At 45.9% G+C, this 25,076-nt stretch overlaps 1 protein-coding gene and 1 long non-coding RNA gene across 5 annotated transcripts; one reads left to right on the plus strand and one right to left on the minus strand.

The window, feature by feature from the left end:
* Nucleotides 1–940: 940 nt before the first annotated feature.
* LOC105684270 (transcription factor hamlet-like) lies at nt 941–21,407 on the minus strand. Of its 4 annotated transcripts, none has more exons than XM_012397496.3 (2): nt 20,147–21,407; nt 941–6,574 (listed from the first exon to the last, which is right to left on the minus strand). In XM_012397496.3, exon 2 carries the CDS (start codon nt 6,522–6,524, stop codon nt 5,313–5,315), a length of 1,212 nt encoding a protein of 403 aa, XP_012252919.1. In that variant the 5' UTR covers nt 6,525–6,574; nt 20,147–21,407; the 3' UTR covers nt 941–5,312. The 4 variants fall into 4 exon arrangements, with proteins under 4 accessions (XP_012252919.1, XP_048510027.1, XP_048510026.1 ...); XM_048654070.1 differs by lacking the exon at nt 20,147–21,407 and adding an exon at nt 13,085–15,160; XM_048654069.1 differs by lacking the exon at nt 20,147–21,407 and adding an exon at nt 8,712–10,062.
* Nucleotides 6,549–24,594, plus strand: LOC110116900. Its single transcript, XR_007278051.1, has 5 exons — nt 6,549–6,684; nt 17,167–17,237; nt 19,916–20,062; nt 22,742–23,014; nt 24,057–24,594. It is a non-coding gene; the product is annotated as an uncharacterized LOC110116900 (long non-coding RNA).
* The last annotated feature ends 482 nt before the right edge of the window (nt 24,595–25,076 follow it).

The following is a 25,076-nucleotide window of genomic DNA, read 5'->3' on the forward strand; positions in this document are numbered from 1 at the left end:
AGTTGAGATTTCAACTGATTCTCTCGGTTTCGCCAATTGATCAAATATAGTTGAAATAAAGGCACGTCCACGGTGAGTTATCATCGGTGGAAGATAAATTAATTGGAGAACACTTCGGATATCGTCGAGCTATTCTCGAACCGTGTCCGAAGAAACAGCCGTGAAATCGAAAGTCGTTGTAAAGCGCGAGCTTAACGAACGTTCATTGATTGACGTCAAAGAGCCGCCGGAAAATCGATCACTCGTCCGTCTCTCATCTCCTTTTTTCTCCTTACCCCGCTCGCTTACGTCCTCTTTTCTTTTGTTGTCCGCCGAAGAATTGTCCGCGAGACATTGTCGCGGACACATACGCTAAGAAGAGCTGATCCACGTCGGCTCTTCGGGTTGTCCGCTGTTCCGGTTCTCACACACCTGTGACCCTAACAGACAACTGTGTTCTCACAACAATTACTCGCTTCAAATTTTAATTTTTAAGGAAAGGCTGGAGCGGTAGCAGCTGCCGCTTCGCTAGATGAACTCTGCCCTACGACGCCAAGGCGAGGCGTGAGTCATGACTTGAATTTTGCGACAGTTTAGGATTTTCGCGCGGTGAAAGCTCGCAAACGTTCTCGCATATATGGAAACCGTTGCACGAAGTTTTCAGGGATTTTTTTTTTTCCTCGATTTTCTGAAATTCCTTCAACATAACGCACGAAGATCTGTGAGTAGAATAAAATCGGCGATCGGTGATCGTCAGAGAAACACAAAAACTATTTGTAAACGAATAATTTTCTTATATTTCTATTGAATATTACATATCAACATATATACAAATACCACAGTGCTACGTAACACGTGAAAAAAAAAAAAAAAAAATTGCTTAAAACTTATACATTTATAGATTACAAAAATTGCAGGTAATCCACCATGTTTCGACGAATGATTTGCCATTCTCTTTTTCCATAGCTCGCAGAATCTGCCGCGAGAGAATATATGTATATCTTTTTATCAGGGGCAAAGAAATTCTTCGTATAATGTATGTATCTGAATAATATTTTTTTTGCAAATCGATACGTCAGTGGCAGAAAATTGAGGAAACGACAGTCCCCATTTATTTCTCAGGAAGGATTACACAATTTTTCAACGCTGAAGGAATACAAAGGTGGCAACTCGGCCGATTAATAGCCATCTATATGCGGACTAAATTTCTGTTAAATAAAATCTACAGGTATGTATATCGGTAACTTCGATAAAATCACAATCATGTTATAATTTATACAGTCCTAATTAGATCGCGTAGAGAACAATAAAAGAAAAAAAAAAAAACATGAAAAATATACAGACACACATTACACATAGTAGTACAATTATTTCGAATGGGTACCTATAATTTAGTTGTAATAAAATTATTATTGGTGCATTTTGCAGAGCGAATACAAATCAATTTTTTTACATTTACATATACATATATATATAGTGAGTCACGGTTTAATGAACTGCAATCTGCTTTAGATCTAGTTACATTTTATTCATCAAAACGATTTTCATTCGCTCCGAACTTACGAGCCAGCTCGCTATGTTTTTTTTTTAACTTTTTTTTTCTTCTTTTCAATGAAATAATGATAATTATTATTTTTCGTTTTCTTCTTCAATTATGTACAGGTAAAAAAATAATGATTCTCGATTTAATTATTAACTTGAGCCACGACACAATTTGTTCGGCGACGATAGTAGGTATGTATGTATACTTTTATCCATATACGGTTTGAACTTATGCCTATAAATATATGATTTAGGTTTATATTATTATATCGTATAATAATAATATATTAATTATACTATGCACGCAGGTTTACTTACGATTATCTAATCTAATTAAAGGTAACGAAGATTTGCACGGTCGGGTTAGGCAACTAAAGCCCTCTAAACCCATCTATATATATGTATATATATATTTATGTGTAATATACATTTCTATATAGGTATATATATATAGTCGTATACGTATACTTGTACATTACATCTATCTAATTAAAGAGGACTACCACATGGTACAGCGTGTGTCGGGCGATAAATCAGATTAACCATACTCTTATACACCTAAGAAGAACTTATACGCCAAGTTACGAAATTATTTCATTCATTCCGTTCGCCCACTAAATTCTAATCCTCGCATGCACGTACGGTATACGTCCGTCACACATTCATCCATCATGTCAGTCAAATGAATTTCTTCCGTATAAATTGGAAGTTCATATCGTATACGTTTCGTTCCATGGTTCCGCGCACAATACCTACTCACAATCGGTGGATATTATTGTCGCACACTGTACGGAGACGATGTTTTTTTTTTTTTGCCCCACAGAGCGACATCGAACGAAAACAAAGTCGCTGCGTTGTTGTGTTTCGGTTTCATTCGTGCCATTGACCGTCCAACCGGCGCGAGGTGGTGTTTACAAAGTTCGTGAGGCTTATCTATTTCGGATGAATATTTCTTCCGATTTCTCCACAACGTATCTAGTGCGTAGTCGACCGCGGTGAAGACACGACCGTTCGCTATCGCCTTTGAATTTACACGGTATTATTCGATCTACCGCAGGTGTTACGGGTGCATCATACCAATAACGGCAGCGAGTCCTTTACACTCGCTGCAGCGGCATCAGAAGCAGCTGAGAAATCTCCGAGCTGGTTGAGGCTGCACAGAACCATCTGTGGTCGAGGGCGCGCGAGCGTCGGATCCCGCGAAGGTGTGGTCTGAATAGTTCCCTCGCTCGCGATGACCTCCACGCAGCTACCATCTTCACGTCCGCGGCATACTCGCAAGGTGTGGTGGTTGGTGAGTATGTACACCATATACCGTATATACGTATACATATATATATGTGTAATATCGTGGGGTACTGCCTTAATAAGAAATCACGGTGGAAACACACGCGCCGTGTTCCAGCTCGCGATGACCTCCGACTTTTTTTTTTTTTTTCATTTTCTTTATTTGTTTTTTTTTTTTCGTACCTTAAATTAAGAAGAAAAATTTTTCAAACTAGTTTTACTCCATACAAATCTAGCGTGTATGTGAACGATGTGCGCGCGAACGTCGTTCGCATTCAAACGATTTACACGAAGTTCGCTTATTCAACATTCGCGGTTACACATTAAACGGTGGGAGGAGATCGAAGCTACCGGTTAAGTATATAAAACACGGGGATAATGTCGATAATGTATCGGTGAAGAAAAAATAAAAAAATCATAATGATGATGATAACGATAATGATAACAACAACAACAACAACGATAATAACGAGAGCTAAAATGAACGAGGTGGTTTTACACTTTCCAAATATATTAACTCGGATCTAACGAGAGGAGCCCGGAGGTGACTCGGCGGCGATCGTTGCGGAGAGTCGAGCAGCAAGCGTTTCTCTTACGAATGATGAATGCCTCCGGCTCGCGATCGGAGGCCCCCGAAAAATAAAAAGAAAACAAAACGGAGAAAGAAATAAATAAATTAAAGAGTGGAAAAAATAAAAATGAACCACTTAAGCCGGCCTGCCTTCCGTTCCAGCGCGTATATTACAAAGGTATATAGAGAGGTATACGCCCGGTGGAAGACTCTCTTGAACCAAGAAGAAGGCCCGAGAGACCGTTTAAATGGCAACGCACGCCCAAACGGTGATCACGAAACGCTGCTCCTTATTGCCGTTTGCCGATCGGCGCCGGCGAAACAACGCCAAATAAGCGCGAGAGGATGCCAATTATAATTCACCGTCGTTATATCGATAAATAAACACGTACCGCGACTTTAATTGAGATCAATCGGGTTGCCTCCCGCCGCGGCGGCTAGCACATCGTTATCGTTATCATCGTCATCGTCATCCTCATCATCTTCGATATCGTCATTTTCGTCGATTTGTTTGTTTTTTTTTTCAACGATTTACTCATTTATTTTTTCCTCAAAGTATCGTCGTGTATAGTTTCGTTTCACTTTCGAGATGAGCATGAGCATGAGCCTGGCGGTGGCCTCGCGATCCTCCGGTTTCTGGGTGTGGCGCGTGCGAACGTACCTTCGCGCAAACGAGAGCGAATTCTTGGCGAAGGAAAAAGACGGTCCTTAACACTCCTTGCGCCGCGATCGCTTGCAATCTCGCATATAACATTCAGGTTATATGGATATATATATATTTACGTATGTGTATCTACTACGTACGTTTAAATTGCGTAAGAGAGGACGTCGTCGTTATATTCCCTACCAGTGGTTATATATGCGCGCCGTACAACGTTACGGCAACACCGGGATATTGGCAATTTCCTCAGAAGAACTTCGTCTCCTGCAACCCCCTGACGTATGCTCTCAACGTTTCAACTCTCGCATTTCCTCTCGTGGGATAGAATCCTCTCCGTACTACACCAGACCCGCTCGTTCGCACATCCATGCTATTACCATTACATTCTCATGCTACGAAAATACCGGCTATAGGTACAGCTTAATCATTTCAGGTGCGCCGCGCTTTTAACGGAAGGAGTTCGTCCGTCTGTCTGTCTGTCTGTCCCGTCGGTTTCGAATCGCGATCCGATAACGAAAAATTTTCATAACTCCGGGCGACGTGTGTAAGGTCCTTATAAACGGTGTACCGTTCGTTACTCAAACTTGAGATATCATTGAGATTACGTGTTCGAGAGGAATTGTATCGAGAATGAAAAGAAAGGTATAATGCAGTAATCGAGTCGTGTTTTCGGTACAATTAAGCGCATTTGTGTGATTCCTCATGTACGTATACGTAGCTCGTTGTAGGTGTTGGAGAATTAACGTCGAGTGCGCGCGTCCGCAGGTGTACGTGTAATGAAAGTATATAACGCGTGGAAATGTATCGGTGTTTATGTTACGTAGTCTTGTCTTTACAAAGGTATGAAACAATGAAAACGATGAAATAGTCTTTGCACGTCTTCTTCGGGGACTCGGACAACGTGGTTTTTCTCGACGATCGCCAGCTGCTCGCAGGTTGTCGCCGATACCGGTTGGATCCTCGCTTCTACCTTTCACCGAAACGGTTGGTCATCCGCGCGGTCCATCCGTCCGTCGAGCACCTCCGATTCACATTCACTCGCCCAGTCCTCTTGGCTATCTATCTCTCTCTCTCTCTCTCTCTCCATCTCTCTCTCTCTCTCTCCTTCTTTCTTCTTTCACCCGTCCAGGCTCTCTCTTTCTCTCTCGTCGGAGTTCCCTTTTATAAATATAGTTTTACTTCTTGGTATCATTTGGTCTCGCCGTCGTTGATTCGGCCGGAGACAGGGTCTTTCGCTCTCTCGCAGGGTTACAGGCGACGCGATAAACCGACTCAGGTGTTGTTACCCGGAGATAACGGTGGCGAACCCGCCTCCCTCTGTTCCTCGTGAATACTTTCGGGTCTGCTCGTCGAACTACTCGATCTCGAGCTGAGGTTGTCCCGGTCGCTGAAGTACGACGAGTCACCCCGCTTCTCCTCCATCTGAAGCTGGTGCTTGTCGCTTTTGAAGTCGTCGGAGGTCGGGGCCAGGAGACCGGGGAAGTAGGATATCCCTTGTCTCTGCGAGGTGATCTTTCCCATGAAACTCCTTATCTCTTCGAAGTAGGATTCGTCCGTTCGCGGTAGCTGGCTGTGGTATCTGGAGCGAACCTCGTCGAGAATCGTGGGTCCGTCGGCGTCGTGTTTCTTCAGATGTCGATCCAGGTTCGTCTGTTGTCCGAAACAGCGTTCGCAGAGCGGACACTTGAAGGGCTTCTCCTTGTTGTGAATGTTGCGCACGTGACGTTGAAGGTTGCTGGAAATGCTGAACGACCTCTCGCAGTACTTGCACTTGTAAGGCTGCTCGCCGGTGTGCGTGCGAAGATGTCGCGTGAGATTCGCGGACCTGGGGAACACCTTGCCGCAAAATTTGCAGGAATACCGATCTTTGGGCTTGAGGCCAGCCGTGACCGACGTCGGATAGGAGGGCAGCGAAGAGGCTTGCGGCTGGGAAGGTAACGGACTGGAGGGTCGCGGTGCCTGAGCCTGCGGCAGAGGGACCATCGTCGGTAAAGCTCGCACCTGGATCTTTGGAAGCTCCGCAACGGCGGTATGGTGGTGGGAGCGGTACATCGCTTCGAGAACGAGCGGATGGACCGCGGGATGCTGGGGGAATAGGACGGCGTGGTAAGGTAAATTCAGACTATTCTGATTCAGGACTTCGACTTCGTTCTGGTTCTCGTCCTGGAGACTCTCCTTTTTATGATCGACGCGGAGGTCCAGGGGCTCGCAGTCTAGCTCGTGCTGATGGTGGGGACGCGCCGCCGGGCTCATGTGCGGCTGGTGACCGATCACCGGACTTCCTCTGCTGTGGCCGTGGCTGAGGTCGTAGGGGAGATCCTCGGCGTCGGGGACCCTCACGCTCAGAGGGTAGATGCTCGCCTGTTTCGGGCTGATGTGACCCGGCATCTTCCTAGGACTCGAGTCTTTCTCCCTCATGGCTGGGGAATACTGAGGGTAGTGATGAAGCGGGGAGGGAGCGGTCACACCCAGATATCCACTCATCACACTGCTGCTGACACGCTTGGCGATGCTCCGGTTGACCCTGAGCTGATCTGAAACATCAAAGGGAACCGCTCTGATCAGAGGAATTCGTTTCGTTCGCTATGACTATAATGGCTGGATACTCGCCGAGACTCGACGTCTCAAGGATAGAATACCGTAGGTATGTGTATAGTTTGCATACTAGGAATCATTGATTTAACGATCGACGGATTTTGCCAGTTTCATTGAATTTCACCCGAACGATCGGATCGGATGTAGATAATTTCTACGCGGTTCGCGGTACTGCTTCGAGATTCGCGGAGGAATCGGGGCTAATGTATTCGTTTAAAGGAAAGAAGAAGGAGAAAAAGAAAAAGAAAAAGAAATCCGAGCGTAAGAAACTTAAGCCGCAAAGGCAGTTTTCGAATGATCGGCGCTTATACTTTATCGCATGTTACGGTTTTAAGTTGACGGAGGGCCATCGAAGCGCGTATTATCGTTATTATTTTTTTTCCCCATTATATATACGTACGTATATTTTTTTATTTTTTCAAATATGACAGGCGAAAGGTGAAAACCCTTTTCACGCGAGTCGCCGCGAAGGCAGGCGCCTCCGAGATTCGTTTCGCGTGCCTGTGAAATTATGATTTCTTCCAATCTGTGAGAAGTGAGCGCTAAAGCGTCCATATCCTATACGTACGTACGTACGTACGTATATACTGGGCGAGTCACGAACGGTAAGAATCTGACGTTGGCGTGTGAAGCCATTACCGGAGATAATTATGCCAAGTACCGTAGTGCCGTGCACGGAACTTAAACCATAGTGGGGAGTGTACGACTGGATTGCAAACATAATAATAGAAATTCTGAACCGAATTTGCAGCTCCATATTACAACATTGCGTCACATCAGCCAGCTATGCCGACGCGACTGAACAGCCGCGAAACACGGAATAAAACTACTTTATCTCATTACATGGGATTTAGCAGAAAAAAAAAAAAAAACAAACAAAAAGTAAGAAGGCGATCGCGGATATTTTTTGTTCCCCAAAGAAGGTAGGTATGTGTGTATCGCTCACGTCGCAAAATGAGATGATAATAATTAGTTATACCTATTATACGCCAACGTAAGGAAGATTACGTTCAGTTCTGAGATATCGGCGACGATCTGCAAGGGGAACAACCGATTCCTTGTGCGATCTACTCCGGATGATGGAATTGCTTGCAGCCGCCACAATTTCGTAAGAAATTACGAGAGTAGGAAGAGAGTTAGGAAGGAACGGTACTTTGTCCATCCATCCATAAGCTTCACGAGGCCTAAGGGGGCCCACCTACAAGGCCCACTTTAATACCCGGTTTAGATTTTTATCGGAACCGACCGCGGTAGTAGGAACTGACCTTTGATTGACCACCGCCCGATGATCGAGAACGCCGTTTTCGTCCGCCTTGTTTGCTTCTATAATTCGACGTATTACACGCACGACAAAAGGAGGTGGAAAAAGAATCCCGCGAGAGAAAAAAGGAAAATCAACAAAACGTAAAACCATAATAAATTTCGAACCTAAAAACATGGAGATCGTATATCTTCCGGCACGAGGAACGGCCGAACCTACGGAGGTTCGGTGGCTGGTTGAACTGGTTCATGCGCGCTATTAATTAAGTCGACAGACCAGACGGTTGCCCACCCGTTTGGCGACCACACAAATTTCGATCTAAGGTCGTTCCGACGTGATTTTATGGGTTTAAATTGAATTTTATAGACGGCAGGATTTTCTGGAAATCAAACATACGAATACACGCCGGCGAACGATACGTGTTAGATTACCGAATACCGAACTGGTCGAAAGTTGTCTAATATCGTAAAGTATCGTAACCTTTTAACGACTTTGTAATTTATTCCAAATGTTATATTACCTTAACGATGTCATAATTAGGTAATCGTTCACCTCCCGCATTTCGCGAGTACGAATCATTCGACGACCCGCTCACGACGATTCCGATGGAATCTGACGCGAATGCGCGTGAATTGAAAAATAAAACTTAACGAACTGTGACTTGGAAATTAACAAACGGTAGTACTGGTTCACATCGCCATGCTTAATTATCACCCGAATAAACGCCCCAATGGCCTCAAAGGCCCGCGAGACGATTATGAATTTATTAAAGCCGAATTGCCGAGAAAAGAAAAAAATTCATAATTCGTAAATACCTGCGATATTTTCGATCTCGTTGACCACAAAAAATATCCCGAGATATCCAGTCAGAAGATTCGGACACGAATGACTGACTTATTTGGACGGTGTGTAAAAAATATACAAAAAAAAAAGCGTAGCGCATGCTATAGAATGCAAAAATGTGAGTTGAAGAAACTTAAGGAAAAAGAAGAAAAAAAAGACTCGTCGAACGAGGACGTTGACTATGATTTTGAAAAATATTAAGGCGATTCGGATGATTTCGGATGCTCCGAATTTTGCATCGTTCGTCTCGGCCCGAATGGGTATTTCTGTATAACTGGTCAAGAAGACCTCGGTGCTGACAAACGCGAAATAAGAGCTAACCGCACCCAAGAGAAACGCGTATAGCGAAGACTGGAGATGACTGACGTATAGAAATTAATATTCAAATCAGATCTGGTTTTCAATTTATCGTTTCTGGATCGAAGAGCGCACATAATCCGAGGCATTTTATACACCCAGTTTGATCGAAGGCTGAGCCCACAAATCTATCCTAATTATAAAAGTCGCATTTACCGCTCACCTCTGCCTTAGGCATATCCATAGTTATAAATAATGTATAAAAATGAAGTTGACGTAGATATCAACTGGACTTATCGTGCTTTTTCCGACTTTTTTCCCTACGGTAATGGGGATATGAAATTTTTTTTTCCTCTTCTTTTTTCATTCCACTCTTATCATTATTTATTCACGAAATAACCGACGCGCTTCTTGATATTGTAGGATGAAAAAAAAAAAAAAAATATCGAAAGAAAAAAACTCACAAAGACCGCACGAGTTGAACTTATAATTGCTTGTCAAGAAAAGAGGATAAAAACAGAACTACACGTTATAAAAATTTGCTCTACCTGCTGCTGCAGCCTTGATTTATGATACCGAATAAAGCAATAAAACGAAAAAGCAAAATAGGAATCGGAGAAAAAAACAAACAAAAAATAAAACAACTTCTGGCCGACGTTATACCCTTCGGGTCACGCAATTCCTTTTTAAGGATTTACGCGGTTAACAAAATACGTTAATAACACGGTGCGTGGATCGTTATTAATTTAAAGCAGAGAAACAGTTTAACTCTTTGTTGTAAAAGAGTTTCTCCGTGTACACGGGGAACGTAGGAATTTGTACTCATATTCCAGTTATTATCAATGCAAATGGGGACCTGTGGCGGCCGCTATATATGCACACACACATAATCGTCCATATCGTTTAACTTGATTTTATTTCCACCTCGCTCAACGTGGAAGAAGTTTCTGCATCGTTTGCACACATTGCGACGAACCGCCTGCGGACCGCGCTGCCGCTGCGCCGCGATAACCGTATTTCATGCACTGATCTTTATCCCCTTGAACTTAAAGCGAAGATATGCCCCCTTTCGGTTCTAGTAACGTAAATTCTCATTACCATTCGAGTTTTATCGCGCGCGCGCGCGCGCTTAAATTGCTAAAAATATACAAAGAAAAGTTAGCGAAATACCGCGCTAGCGGCAAACTAGCGGCGTGCACTACGTACGACTCCACCACTCCGGGTATCATCATTAAGGAATAAAACTTTCTCACTCATTGGTACCTACCGCAACACTATGTCTACCTAATTACCGCTGCTCTCCGAGCGTCTATTAGACTTCGCACCGGTGCGAAGCGACGTAATAAACATCGCCGTTTCCTATCGGCCGATATCCACTGAAATTAAAAACTCAACGAAAATGCATCCGATGACAAATGTTACAGCGTTGCGAGACTCATCTCGAGCACTACCGTCGTCGTGAGATCGGACGTGACGGTCCTCGGAGATTAAACGATCGGGTGGGTAAAACTCATCTCGTTACAGCGTGTGCTTACGTTTGATCTAGTGTGAAGAAGGGTTGGCACGGGTGTGCCTACCGGCGACGTAACGGTGGGTATATGTAATTGATAAATGAGTCTCGACTATATATGGAATGGCGAAGGTAGATTGCACTTGGGCGACTCGCGTTGAATATATACGTGGCGAATTGGAGCACGTGGGGCGCGGCGATGAAGTGTTTTCATCAGCTTGTGTATATATACCGCTGGTATATACCTATACCAACGGGCAGCTAGTAGCTCAGCGCGGCTTTTATTTGTTTTTATTTAAAAAAAAAAAAAAAAAGCCCGATATTCCCGTTGCACCATCTCCGGGCTCCGTGTGCGCAACGTCCATGTGGATACGGACGTGAATGTGATTCGAGAATATTATATTATCCTCGTGTTTTCATTTCCTTTTGCTAAAAAAGCACACGTACAACGTACACCGGCGTATGCTAATGTGTTCGTAATATCGACGGGCGTTTCGTGTGTGCGCGCGATAATGTGTATAAATATATGTGTAGGTACTACGTGTGTCTCTCGTATATCTCGAGATGGGGGGTACAGGTCCGAAGCGATAACCGCGGCGCGGTACCGTTAACGCTCTGCTCCAGTTAGACCGGCGCGATCTTCCTACGAGCGTCGTCGCCCTACCCCCGATGAAAGAGAAATTGTCTCGCCTTGATTGTCGCAAAAAAGTTACCATCGCATCCTACAAAAACTAGACATTCAGCTGCCCGGCTCCTCGCCGACTCGACGGTATACACGCCTCGGTGAAACGACGCTTCTCTTCCATTTCTTTCACTTTGTGTATGTATTTGCAAGTGAGCCGACGACGACGCCGCTCCCGCTCTCCCTCCCCCGATCGACGCGAGGGGATGCACACACCTCCGTAACTCATCGCTTCCTCGAGGAAATCGACCAACGATTTTACTCTTTTATTCGGCGTTTTTTATTTTCTCGCGAGGTGTACGTACACACGTGTGCGACGGGTAACTACAATCGGTATAGGTGTAAGTATGCAACGCAAAGATTGCGTAAAATGGAGAGGGCCGTGAGTTCAAGTTAAACGCGAGCTCGATCATGTGCGTGATTTAAGAGGGAGATAGAACGGTCGCGATGAGGTAGACGTGATCCAGTTTTCGGTTTGTAGAAAGTTGGGATGCGCCGGGCGTGGCTGCGGCTCGATCTCCGCCGCGCTCCGTCGTCCTTGCCGGGTATGATTTCTCTCGCGCAGCGCGAGTCCGCGCGTGAACCGGCCCGAGTAGAATTCTCCACGAAGATTTGCGCGCACACGTTGCCGTACGTACGTAAACGTAAACGTAATATTGGTTCGCGTTTCGAGTGCGTTCCCATATTATATTCGTGAGCGTCGGTCGCTACTCGCTCGCGATCGGTCGGGGTACACGTCGCGGTATAACGCTTTTCAGGTGGACAGGAGTGTGCGTGAATACGAGTACAATACACATCTCATGTCCAGGCATTGAAATCACCGGTTCGCCACTCGTAATTTAAAGTTGCTGTCCTTTGCCTGTCTGTCCGTTATTACGACCAACCAGATTTCAATTATCTTTCTTAACCATATTTATTCTACATCGTAGGGTACCGGTACCGGTGTAATTACGCCGCCGGATATAAAAATACCATCAACGATTGGCCTGTACCATACGCTGTACATACTTACGCACGTACATCCCGCCTGTATACATATATACCTAGACCTAGACGTCGTCGTTTTCTATTCGCTCTCGCATCTATTTCACTCGAGTTCCGGATCGTCGGTGTTAGAGTGAATAAGTATACGTCTCGCGCGCGGGTATATTAAGATCGGAGCCCTACGGATGTCCGAAATGATCCGTCATACCTAATTAATTCGGCTCGTCTGCCCCGCAGCTCACCTGTTTAACTCGTGCCCCACCGCCGATCGTTGATCCATTAACGAGAGTTCGTTTCACTCGACCAATCGATAAAAACGTATACAATAATAAGCGCTACAAATAAACGTGTATCATTCTTATTCATGCCCCGATATTATTGCCCGACAGAGGTGTTCTTCAATCGGCTTGGAAGCTGCGGAAAGGAAGTCAAGGAGGAGGGACTTTCACAACGTCGAAAAGCCGCGCGACTCGTCGTACACGCCGCAAATCGAGGTTTGAATTGTGACGTCGTTGTTCGTTCGCTTCTTATTTTTCTTCATCCTCAACGCCCGCGAAATCACCCCTCGTCTTCGAGTCGAGTAAAAGTCCCGCGCGCTAATCCGCTATAATATTGACGCAAGCTCGATTCGTGCGGGAATATTTGGAAAATGGAGGAAAAAAAAAAATCGAAATTAGTTTCTCCGGCCGATGAGACGTGAAACGAACGAGAAAAAAAAAAAGAAAAAGAAAAAGAAAAAAGAAAAAAAGGAAAAAACGCATCGTAGTAAAAAGTCACTCGCATGTTAATTAATCACGCTTTCATCACGCGTACATGGGTGCTACGGGTGTACGAGTGTGTATGTGCACAGTCTGCGGATACAGATGACTTACCACAGAATTACAATACGACCCACACGCCTATTTTTTGTGTCTCCCTCCATAAGTCGATCCATCCGACAACCTTGCTTAACATCCGTCTTCGACTTTAGCGTTCCAGTTTATTATCCGGAATTAATTATCAGCGTTATAGGTAGGAGGATACGTCGGTTCTGGTTGTTATAATAAACGGGAAAGGAGTCGGGAATCGGACCGCGGCGTTAGATCTCGTCAATTTTTTGGCACAATAGCGGCGCGCGAGTGAGAATATTATTTGTACATATTTCACCTCTATAGTGTGTAACGTACAATACTCGAGTACACGACGAGGCGCCGCGGCGGACGAAGAACAAAGAGCATTGTGTTAGGTATCGTAAACTTTTAGTGCGATATTATTAAGTAAGTTCAATCATAAAATAATGCTCAGCCGCGAAATTTTTTCATCCATTTATTTATTTGTCTATTTCTTTTCAACGTCACAGCGAGGAGAGACCGGCCGCTGTTGCAACCGCGGAAGATTTATACCCGGAGTTCACGAGACCGCGCGAAATGTTGGAAATCAAATTTATCAGCCGTATATACGATATACATAAATATGAACGGCACGGCCGTCGTCTTACACATCCATCCCGTGTACAGGTATTCCGAGTTAATAATTTCTACCCCGAGGAGAATCGATCGTTTGTATTAAAGTTGGATATTAATCGATCCCGATCTAACTTGACGCCGATCCAGAACGCCGTGGAGCGAACGATAACGATGTACACTCGTGAAATGACTTCTTCAGGTTTCACCCCAGAGCGAGGAATTAGATTTAGTGAATTTTAGAAGCAAGCAAAAAAGGAACAGGTGAACCGAGTTATCCGTGCTTCCTTCGTTTTCGAACCGCGAGCGGATCGATTTCCGTTCGTGTAACTAACATGCCGATAGAAATTATCGGGGAAAGCGAACTGCGAAGGAATAAGAAAAAAAAAAACAAAAAAAAAGCCGTACGATGATTGTAGAAAAATTTTAGACGGAGAATAAAAAATGGGTGTACAAACGGGGAAAAAAAGGTCGAATGAAAAATTAACAAAAGAGATGCAGAGTAGCGAGCGATGGACCAAAACCGCGATCGGTTGCATAAGCAATCTATAATTCTATTGCTTCAACAAATAGATCTGCGCGGGTATTGCGCGTTGAGCAATATGACGATCGTTCGGTAAGACTTCGACCCGCCTGACCAACTCGCCCAAGCGAAACTACCGATCATTCCATTTCAGTTGATTTCAATCCACCGGAATGTTACATTTTTTTTTTCTTCTTTTTTTTTTTTTTTTTTTTCCGTTCCTCCGGCGAGCGGGGCGGGGATCTGCCCTAAATTATCCTCCCATTTCGGATCCGGTAAAAACGTCGCGAAATTTTCGTAATCCTTCGATCCACACGTACATTTTCGAAAGTTCCTCACGTCGCCGTTCGATTGTTGAAATCACTTTTTCGTCCCTGGTTAGGATCTCTCTCTCTCTCTCTCTCTTTCTCTCTCTCTGTTCGTTAACAGTCGTGCAGGTTGAAGCTAACGCGAATCGCTTGCATGCTCATTCTATTGAACAAAACGTTTTTTGGCGTATATATATAACCTGTACGGTATACGGAACGTGTTTTTGTCCTACGGTGTCGCGCACCTTCTCCTCTTTCACCGGTTGTGCATTATCGGGCTCGCGAGCACAACGAGCAGGAGCTATTGATTCGCGAACAATGTGCAAAAGCATTTCACTCCGTACAGCGGAGTAAGTAGCCTGCTTTTCGATCGGCTATGGTATTGGTGATCGCTTTTTGTGCCTTCGTTTATTCGTTTCCTTTTCTTATTTCTTTGGGACCACCGAGCGCCGAGTCCTCTCTTTCAACTCGCGCATCTTATTCATCCGAAGTTCTTTTATCTCGCGACTCGGAGATCGGGATTTTACGAATCGTATTATTATACGTATACATTGAACGCGTTTTATTATTGTTCGGATGAAAGAAATGTTGCGGGGTTCAACATCGGGCGCAACTTAGAGATCACAATTAGAAAACGGCGCACACCTTACCCTTTTCCTTTTTTGTTTCTTTTTTTTTTTTTTCGATCACTTCCTGTTTCTTTTACTGCCGCTCCGCCGGATAACGGCGTTATAAATATCCAATGGTCATTTTTACGCTCTAGGCGGTACCCGGCGCGTACCGCGGAAAAGCGATGATTTTTTTTATAACTGAAAAGTGGCAACGGAGTATTTCCGGTCTTCCTTCAATCGTGCATCCCTTTCATTCGTATTCGACTTGTGCCTAACGTAGATTCCCGCGGATCGCGAGTCGTTCACCGATTACGTTTCAATGAGTCAATCTCGCCTTGCGGTAACACCGAGAGCTGAGAACAGGTGCATGACAGTCACGTGTTGTTTGTAAAACGAACGTATGTATCAAGTGTACGTATGTATACGTATGTTGACCTGTACGTGTGTCGTACGCGCGTATTCATTACCCGCGCAGGGTCGTAATAGAGCGCAAATCACGAAGTTTGTAATTTTCTACCTGAATTGGTCACAGAAATTATAAAATCATTCATTTGCAGTACGGATGTCCGATTGTGAAGTTCTCTCTACGTACCTCTACCGCTCGTGGGCGGTGCAAAAAGAGAGAAAGGTAAAGGATTGAACGGATGAATACGCGCTGTATATACGCTAATCTGTGTTAGCTAACAAACCAGCCTCGGCACATCGCCTCGCTCGATGTTAGCCACCTGCCACTTAGAATTAGTCACTTTTTATCGCCTGTAATACACTCTGATATATGAACTGGGATGATTATTTTTGTTTTTCTCTTTTTTCTTCATCTTTTCTTTTTCTTGCTCCCCAGCCTATCAGAGCGGAAAGACTTTTAATGTGCTTCGATTTTATCGTTTTACGAAGGTGTATCGATCGGACGATCGACGAACGCTTTACTCGCCACACCGGCGGCGCATCGTTCGGGTACCGTCCACTCGAACGTCCGCAACCCTTGGGAAAAATAATCAATTTTCCTTCTCCAAATTTCGCCGAGAATCATCCGATTTTCCCGTTAACTTCCGAGGGTGCGTTAATTCGACGGAGTCGTGAATCTTATCTCCGCTTGGCCGTGCGACACGAAACGACAGTTCTCCGTCAGATTGAGCGAGTGGATTCGAGGAGGGGGCGCGCGGGGAGTCCCCCCCCTCCCCCCCCTCCGTCCGTCGGAGATAAGAATCGAGGTGTCCGAGGTGTTGACACAAGGAAAGTTGGCGGGCATAGGAGGGCCCGAGCTACCGAGTTAGCGGGAGAAAATCAGCATAACGCAACGGTCGATCGCGCGCTCACTCGTTGGATATAATTCAAATTCAGTCGAATAGATTTTCATGCGTTTTCCTCCGGGACGGCGACTATCGGTCCGCACGCGATGCCCTGAATATCGCTCGGCCTCCTCGCCCTCCGTCTCGGAGATCGGCGTCACCACGTCCGTCGTCTTCCTATCTCCCTCGAGCCCCCTTTTTTCAGCGGTAATAGCGGCAACGGCGGAGGAGAGCAGCGGTAGCAGCGGAGCTCCGCATCTCGATTCCTCCCGGTATCTCCTCTCTTTGCAACTTCATGAAATATTCATGCGGTACGACGAAATCATCGTTTGTTAGTCAACGCAATCTCTCTTATTGTAATCCGTGGCCCATTTCTTTCGAGTTCGCTTTATTTGGACGACGGTTTACCCGCGACCAATGAATTTTTCTGGCACGTGGACGCGCGACGTATGTACACGTGAGAGAAACGAAAATTCGAGAAACATCGCCGCGCTCGCCGCCGCCGGAGGACCGGACGCGGATGAACGGAGACACCGGAGGAAATTATTCTTACGAGAACGCCTCTTTTACCAGCTTTTATGCGGAGAGATTGGCATCTAGAAAAACATCGCTTACGTCGCCGCGCGCCTCGCTCTCCCTCTTTTTCGCTATTCGCATCATCATCTCCGCAGTATCGGGTGAAAAATTAAAATATAATTTGTAAACATTTTCTACGAATAAATTCGACCTCGTATCATTCCGTCGTCCACTCTGAAATAAATGTTATTCTAATATCTTGCAGCTGCAGCCATCCGTTATTTCCTCTGGATCAACGAGCCTTGATATTATATGCGAGAGATCGCGGTCGAACCGGTGAGTTGTCCGAGCAGATTTGTTGCCCCCTTTTTTTCTTTTCCTCCTCACCTTTTTCTTTTTTTTCTCTTTTCTTTTCTTTTCTTCTCTTTTCTTTTCTTATCTTCTCTTTTCTTTCTTATTTAACGACAAATTTATATCGAACTGAGCTATTCGATTTTGTCGGGAGGGGAAACTACGCCGAGCGCCAAGAGTTTTATCGAAACGGTGTCACCGTAATATGCTAACAAGTTCCCCCTCGCCGGCCGTTTCAAATATTATAGAGCTGCTCGGTTTCCATTATCTGGATCTTTCTTCCTATATACCCGCAAGTTCTCCAACCCCATTGCCACCAGATACGGAAACGCACAGTTCCAACATTCCGCACTGTGGCCTAACGTCGTAAGTACTACCGAACGATAAGGAGAACAAATAAGCGATCTTTTCAATGCAGATAAGCTCGCTAACAATGACCAATGAGATATACTTACTTCATTAATAATCGCAGATCGGCTAGATTCCTACCTTTTAAGTCTTAGGGTATCTCGTACCTACTACGGAATCGCGTTTCTACCTTAATTTACCCATACCGAAAACGAAAGACTCCGACCAGGCGCGTACAGGAATTTGAAATGAATAAAACAACGATGCGGATGATATTCGACGAGTACGGGGGTAAAAAAAAAAAAAAAGGAAGAATGGCATTTGGCAAGACTCTCATGCGATTGTTCTTTTAGTCCTGAAACACCGAGGATGGGAAACGACGGTGTTTCGCGGTTCATCTAAACGTTCGAAGCGTACGACGTGTCGAAATCGGAAAACATTCGCAACGCGCGATGGACCAGCCCGCTAAGCAAAAACGGGAACGGGGAACAAAAAAAAAAGATATCCTCGTGAGAAATCTCCGAGTCTATTATTCGTCGTCGTCTCGCGGGTGTTGCCGTGTTACGACCTTGAGTTCGGACGTCGCGACTTACGAAGTCGTTCATCATTCGAGACGCTGTTCGCTGAGGGTATCATCTGCCCGACTGTCACAAGTGGCAGGTAACAGTTTACGGTATGTGGCAGCCGACACGACCGACGAATAGAGCATTGTTTACAGGGCTGAGAGTATCTCATCATTGTTTACCCGCTTACTGTATGGTAATAGTGCGGGCAGACTGCTACCTGCGAGCTAAAAATTTGAATGTGAACAACATAACGCGACGATATACAAACGTACGACTATCTCAACACCGTGTGTCCACCTCGTACGACGGGATTTACGTTTGCCAACGTTAAGTAACTCGACGCACACGTCGTACGGCGCTACCGCTACGTGAGGAGAGCAGAAGAAAATCAAACGGCGCTGAAAGGTGGTACGTGTCGTACCTGACACAATATTTTTCACTCGAGGATACCAGACTATACACTTCTTCTCTTCGCGATTCAAGTTCACATGAGTCGGTAAAATAAGTGTGCGTATACTTGACTGAGAAATTTGCTCTTGCGTAGCCCGCGAGTAACAACGTGTTCTCTACAGAAAATATATACATAGATATATATATACCTACATGGTGCACGACGTGCCACGCCGTGTATTACGAATACCTATACATATCGGGATAATGACTGTTATAAGAAAATTTTTCGTTTCGTCAAAAGGACGTGTCAAACTCGAGAGACGTCGAAGTGGCATCGTAATTAACTCGAACGATTATTTCCCGTCATTTTTCTCAGCCGTCGTCGGTTTGGAAAAGATTAAAGAAAAAAAAAAAAAAAAAACAAACAAATTACCGTCGTCATCTTTCACAAAACGACGCGGTGGACGCGTGTAACGCACACCGTACGCGGCGTTACGGTTGACGGGTTAATCGCTCGGCTAGCTGGTGTTGGTCGTGCGACAGCAGATAAAATTTTCCGAATATAGTCGTCGATGGCGAAATAAGTGGACGATGGGCTCGGGCGTAGAGTGCGCGTGCTTCTCTCGGGATCGGTTGATAATAATACACCTTGTTACGGTTACCGTGCTTATCCGTGGCTCCGCGCGAGTGGATATGGAGAGACAAGCGATTAACTCAACGGCCTGGGTATTGTACGCGCTAACCAGTCTTTATCCCTACGTTCGTTCGCTCCGTTGTTACGACCAAAGTGCGTCGTCAAACCGGTGAGTGATATACGCCGACAGATAGACAAAAGAAAATAGTCGGATGGAGGATGACGATGAGGAGGAGGAGGAAGATGACTCCTTCCCGTTCGACGAGTGGACCGAATGTCGGCCGGTTAACGAGATCTATAATTTTTATCCAATCTCCGTACTCGAAATCTTCGGTGGTATGGAACGGGACGGTTTTACGCGTTTAACCACTAGGTGTGTACCCGCGTGTAATGTTTGTGTTTAGCACCTGTCACTATATTATAACGTCGAATCATTAAATTCCCATCGCCGTTGTTATGAATGAGCAGCGGACAGGCGGCTACACGGTGCCAGGGGTATTTACTGCACTCGCCGAGCAGTTATACTCGGTTATATAGCATCGCCTTATTAATTTACTGTCGGATATATATTAACCGTATACATACATGCGGTGATAAGTGGCGTCGCAGATGCGCGCGACTGCGTTACACGGATACGTGTGTAAGTATATCAGAGGACGAGATGTACAGGCAGGTATTTTGCAGCTACTAGATGTATTATATTTTGTAATATCCTTTCACAGGTTTTGATGACGTTGCGGTTCGATCGTTCGTACGATTTAATGGTGTCAAAGTCATCGTATAAGCGATCGTCCGGTTGATCCGGTGGCGGTGATCTTGATTACGGACGATCAATTATAGAAGAGACTGGTTTCGCGGAATATACACGGGTGAGTATTATTCCGTACATCTACATACATTCGCGGGTTTTATCAGTTACGGCCGAATGGATATTATTCGTCATTGATAATTACCTGTCCTGGCATTCCACAATAAAGGAAACGGCTATGGAACTGCACTTGACTCCTCTCCAAGGAGCTTATAAAACCATTCAGTTAATTCAGTCAAATGATTCGCGTAGTTTATCTGTGGCGACACTTTTTCATAACTCGTAGGTCCTCGTTTGTTCACTTGGCACTTGGCACTCTTCTCGAAAAACAAAAAAAACAAAAAATAAAAAAAATAAAATGCCTCTTATTCGATGATCAAAGTGCACCTCCGACGAAACCAACTAGATCCTGATCACTTCTGGTCCCTTTTTGCAATAAAATCGGCAAAAGAAAATCTCCTTTACTTCCTGAAACTTTGTACGGTGCACTGGAGTCCTGGAATTCGTAAGACTCGTGAAATTCGGCAAAACTCTGAGGAGGTTGCGTCGCGTGGCGAGGGTTGAGCCAACGTTGTTTACTCGTCGTCTCTCCGGGGTTAAAGGAACACCGTGGTCGTCGGTCGCGTGTCTTCGGCAGGACAGCTGAGTCCTGACTGTCAGATGGTTCGGCGTAACGACTCGGTATAGTCGAACGGGCTTGGTCCAGCTGAGACAGCGGCATCGGTATCTCGCGATCCCGTGGCGTTGGTCACCGTCCTCCGTGCGGTCCAGGTGTCTGTGACGCGGTGGTGAGCGATGCGCGCGTGTTACCAGCGAGCGCGAGTAATCGAGAAACACGGAGTCAGCGGTGCGAGGTGAGGCTGTGCGGCCCGTAAGTCTGAGCGCGGTTGTAAAGCTGTAAGGCTATGTGCGCCCCGTAAGGCTAGAACGCCGTGCGGCCCCCCTGGGGCTCTAGGCGGGTAGGAGAACGGGAGGAGAACGGGAGGAGACCGGGAGGAAATCGGGAGGAGACCTCTCCGTCACGTTTGCTCGACGTAAGTACGCCGCGGACCAAGTAACCTGGGTAAAAGTCGGTCTCGGAGTCACACCGAGACTCCCGGCACGCGACCGACCGACCGAGCGACCGAGCAACCTCCCTCCGCTTCGCGGCTTCCTCGAGATCGCGATCGTTCCTTGCCGGACCCTCACGGGCGTCGGTCGTCCCGCTCCTCCCAGTCTCCGCGGCACCGGAATACTCCCTCCGCTCGCCGATAACGCCGTTCGCGGCTTTCGATGATTTTTTTTTCTTTTTCTTTTTCTTTTCTTTTTTTTTTTGTTGATATTTACGCATCCGTGCAGGGGGCTACGGGAGTCGGAAATTGGGAAATTGGTCCGGGGGAGATGCGATCGAGGAACGATCGGTAAGGAGTCCCCTCTTTCAATTTCTCCGTCGACCGTTGCAGGTATACGATATCGGATTGTCGTAGGACCGCACCTCCCTTCCCACACCTCGACAACCTTCTTTTCCCTCTCTCGGTCGTACTCCTCCTCCACCTACTCCTCCTTCTACTCTTGATTCTCGTGGAAGCTCTACGGCCCCGCGTACCTATCACCTATTTATCTACCTGGGGCCCGACAGTGTCGTGTTACAGTTTCGGCGAGGAGCGCCTCGCGATCCGTAGCATCGGGACGGTAAAAACGAGTCTCGGAAGACGGCTGTTTCTTTATTCTCCACTTCATCGCTCTCTCCTTTCTAGTTACCGATCCTCCTCTCCTCATCCCTACTACTACTGAATTTTTTTTTTCTCTCTTTCTTTTTGTACTCTCTTTTTTTCCCTTAGCCCAGTCTTCGCGGGACCCGCTCGACTTTTCTTCCACCCGATCGCCGGTTGCGTAACCTCCAACTGGATCATCTTGAGAGATACTTTTCAAGTAAAACGCCATACTTCCTCAGATTTTATGCGTTGAGAAACTTTTACGTTTTTAACCGTCCACGATTCTTCGTCTTCGGTAAGAACCGGAGACGGGACTCGTCGATCGTTCCACCTCTAGATTCCTCACCGTCGCTTTTCGATTGAATGGAAAAAATTCTTCTCAATAAATAATTTATCACCCGAACGGATGGGTAGGCTCTGTGGAGCTTTCCTTCGTCAAAAGCGAGCGAAACGCTCAACAAAGATTCGAGTAGACAGAACGCTATCGGTAATTTGTCACCGACGAACAACCGACGAATAATTAATAGCAGCGACCGGAGCTATAAAAAAATATTTGACAATTTTTTTTTTTTGTCAAATTTACGATCAAACGATTCGATATAAATCCCACGGTTGAATTTTTTTCGTCAACGAGTCGTATAATCCGAGGTCGTAAATTTGGCTCGTTCGAGAAATTTTAACGGCACCGACTATAAATAAATAATTAAAAAGCGCGAGACTTTCGTCGATCATCGGCGCATTATGAATGCCGACGTCGTCGTCTCGGGCATATAGGTGTATAATTATGTCTGGAAGGATCTCCGGTAAAATTGTCGAGATGCGGCAAATGTATCGTGACAGCCGGGTGGGCGTTGCTATTGACTGGCGAAACGTCACGAACTGAATGGGAGGAGACAGAAGACACGGTCTGACCGGTGTATATGCGGGGAGAGTAACATATCTCAATGCAGATGTTGCACTCCCTCGTGGACGCATAACGCGGCATTACAATACGTATAATGAGAACAGTTGACGTGCCTACATAACCGTTGGCATAATGTTTATAGATTACGAGCGTAGCGCGGCGGATTTTCAAAACTCTCTACAAATGTCGCTGTTGCGGCTGCCGCCGCCGCCGCCGCCGATGATGATGATGATATACGACGCGAGACGAGGGAATCGCGTCCTCGAGGACGACCGAGGAAGAAGTCGTCTTCGCCTATCGTCGATGCCACGGGGAACGTCACGGAACCACCGAAGGACGATTTCCCGCTTTACGTTTAGAGGTCGAAGCGTAACGCAGCGTCGCTACCAGTTGCACGCGCAGCTGCTGCGAACAGGTATATGCCTATGCCTGTACTGTACCGCGATTTGGAATGCGCGACAATGTCACTCGCTCTGATGTAAGAAATCGCAAAATGCTTCGAAAGTAAAAAATGTCACTTCAGTCGTCGGTGTGTATAAGAATATTTTAGCAAAAATTATGAGGTGGGCGGAGTGGGGGACGCAGCCATCTGCGGTACTCTTACGATTTCTCATACATCAATCGTTATGTAAATATCCGAAAATTGGCAGCGGACGGTGAAACTTTCGGCCCAACTACGAACGGGGGATCGACGAATGATCCGAGGGTGACTACCGGTATTCCGCATCCGATATATACAGGTAAATGGATATCCCCGATATCCTTTCGACGTAGCCTTCTCCTATTTGAATAACAATTTTCGAATGGTTACACGTGTACCGGAATTGTGGTACCCGTTGAAGAAATTTCGCCCGCTCCTATAATCCTCGGTAAATGTGACTTGTCACTCGATAGACCGATATCTGTGACCGGTATCTGTTATACGGTCGCGCTGTCAGGCGGCGCGGGGGCCTTGAATCGACGTAGGTATAAATGTGGCGTAACGCGAAGAGAGCAAAGAGAGCAACGGAGAGTCGAACCTCGGATACATTCGAACGAAATAAATAAATAAAAAGAAAAGAAGAGTAAAGAATCTCCGGAGCAGCCACGCGATGGGTCCGGGCACCACCCACCGGAGTACATCCATCCAAACAGCCATACGCCTAATCTGGCCGAACATCTATAAGTACCATAAGTATAGCGTGTACCTAAGTTCGGCGTAACTACCGGTGAATTGGGACATTAGACCGCTACTTTTACATTCGATGATCGATAATCTCTCCAATGGATATTATCCTATAGGATAATATCCGATTGCGGAATAAAGGCTGACGCGTAATCGGCATCCGCTCCTATATGTATACAGCGCGGATCGTTACAGACTCTTGGAAACTCTATTACGTTATCGCATATCCGAACGAATATCTTCCATTGTACCCCGGAGACGTCGATCTTCCCTTACGTGTTGCACTTTACAGATTCTTGCGCACCGTCCGATCGCGTCGGTTTCGCCAACGATACATCGCGAGCGATACCTACGCGTGTCGTGTGCGAGTGGGCAGGAATGTGGTTGTATGTAGCCCGAAGTAACCTACACGAGAAAGCAGATGCTTAGACTCGATACGTCGTTCCGCCCTACCACGAGTACGTGAACGTAGGTACGCACATATATACATACCACACCGTTCCATAACGATCGATCTTTACACTTCATCCGACGCCTGTATGTATAATATTTTTAGATGCCACTTGCCGTTCCGTGCTGCTGCTGCTGCCGCTCCGGCGAGAAATTCTCTTTTTTACTTTGTTTCTTTTTCTTTTTTTTTTTCATCCAGGTAAAAAATAAAGATAAAAATGAAACGGTAGTAACTTGTCAACGTATAACGCACACGCTCAACCGACGGCTTAGAAACGACCGACTCAACTCCGGTGTACGTACGTAGCGTAATATAATTTCACTTCGTGCGTCGGAATATCATCCCGACTCTCTACGGTGTTACAGATATACTTTGCGCCATTTTACACGACACGCGACGTTCGTATGGGTATATCGGAAATTGATAATAACCGTCGAGGGGGCCGTGCATGCGGTCGACTTCGAACCTAGAAGCTAGAGATTTCCTCTGATCCTGACACGGAGCTGTGTGCAACCTGTGAGTGTGCGTATACGTATAAGTGATACGCCCGAGAGAGTTCAGTGGCAGATCGAGGGGCCTGTAACCTGGGCTTTTAGCGTTAAGGAAAGGCACCTCGATCTGTCATTACGGTACGCGGTCCGTGTCGTGTTCTCGTATTATTTCATAAATGTATAGCTTCGAGAGACACGCGGCGCACCAACACCGTCGAACGATCAAAGTATGAGATAGCGGATAGACCACGCCGTTCTGCAGGGTGGGGTCCCCGCATCCGACTACGGCGCGCCGTTTTCAGTTTCACTTTCTAAGCGGCCCCTCTACCCAGCCTCGCGGGCACCAGGAGGCACAAACTCGCCTCGGCTA

This window comes from Athalia rosae, chromosome 4, assembly GCF_917208135.1.
Source record: "Athalia rosae chromosome 4, iyAthRosa1.1, whole genome shotgun sequence".
Taxonomy (NCBI): Eukaryota; Metazoa; Arthropoda; class Insecta; order Hymenoptera; family Athaliidae; genus Athalia; species Athalia rosae.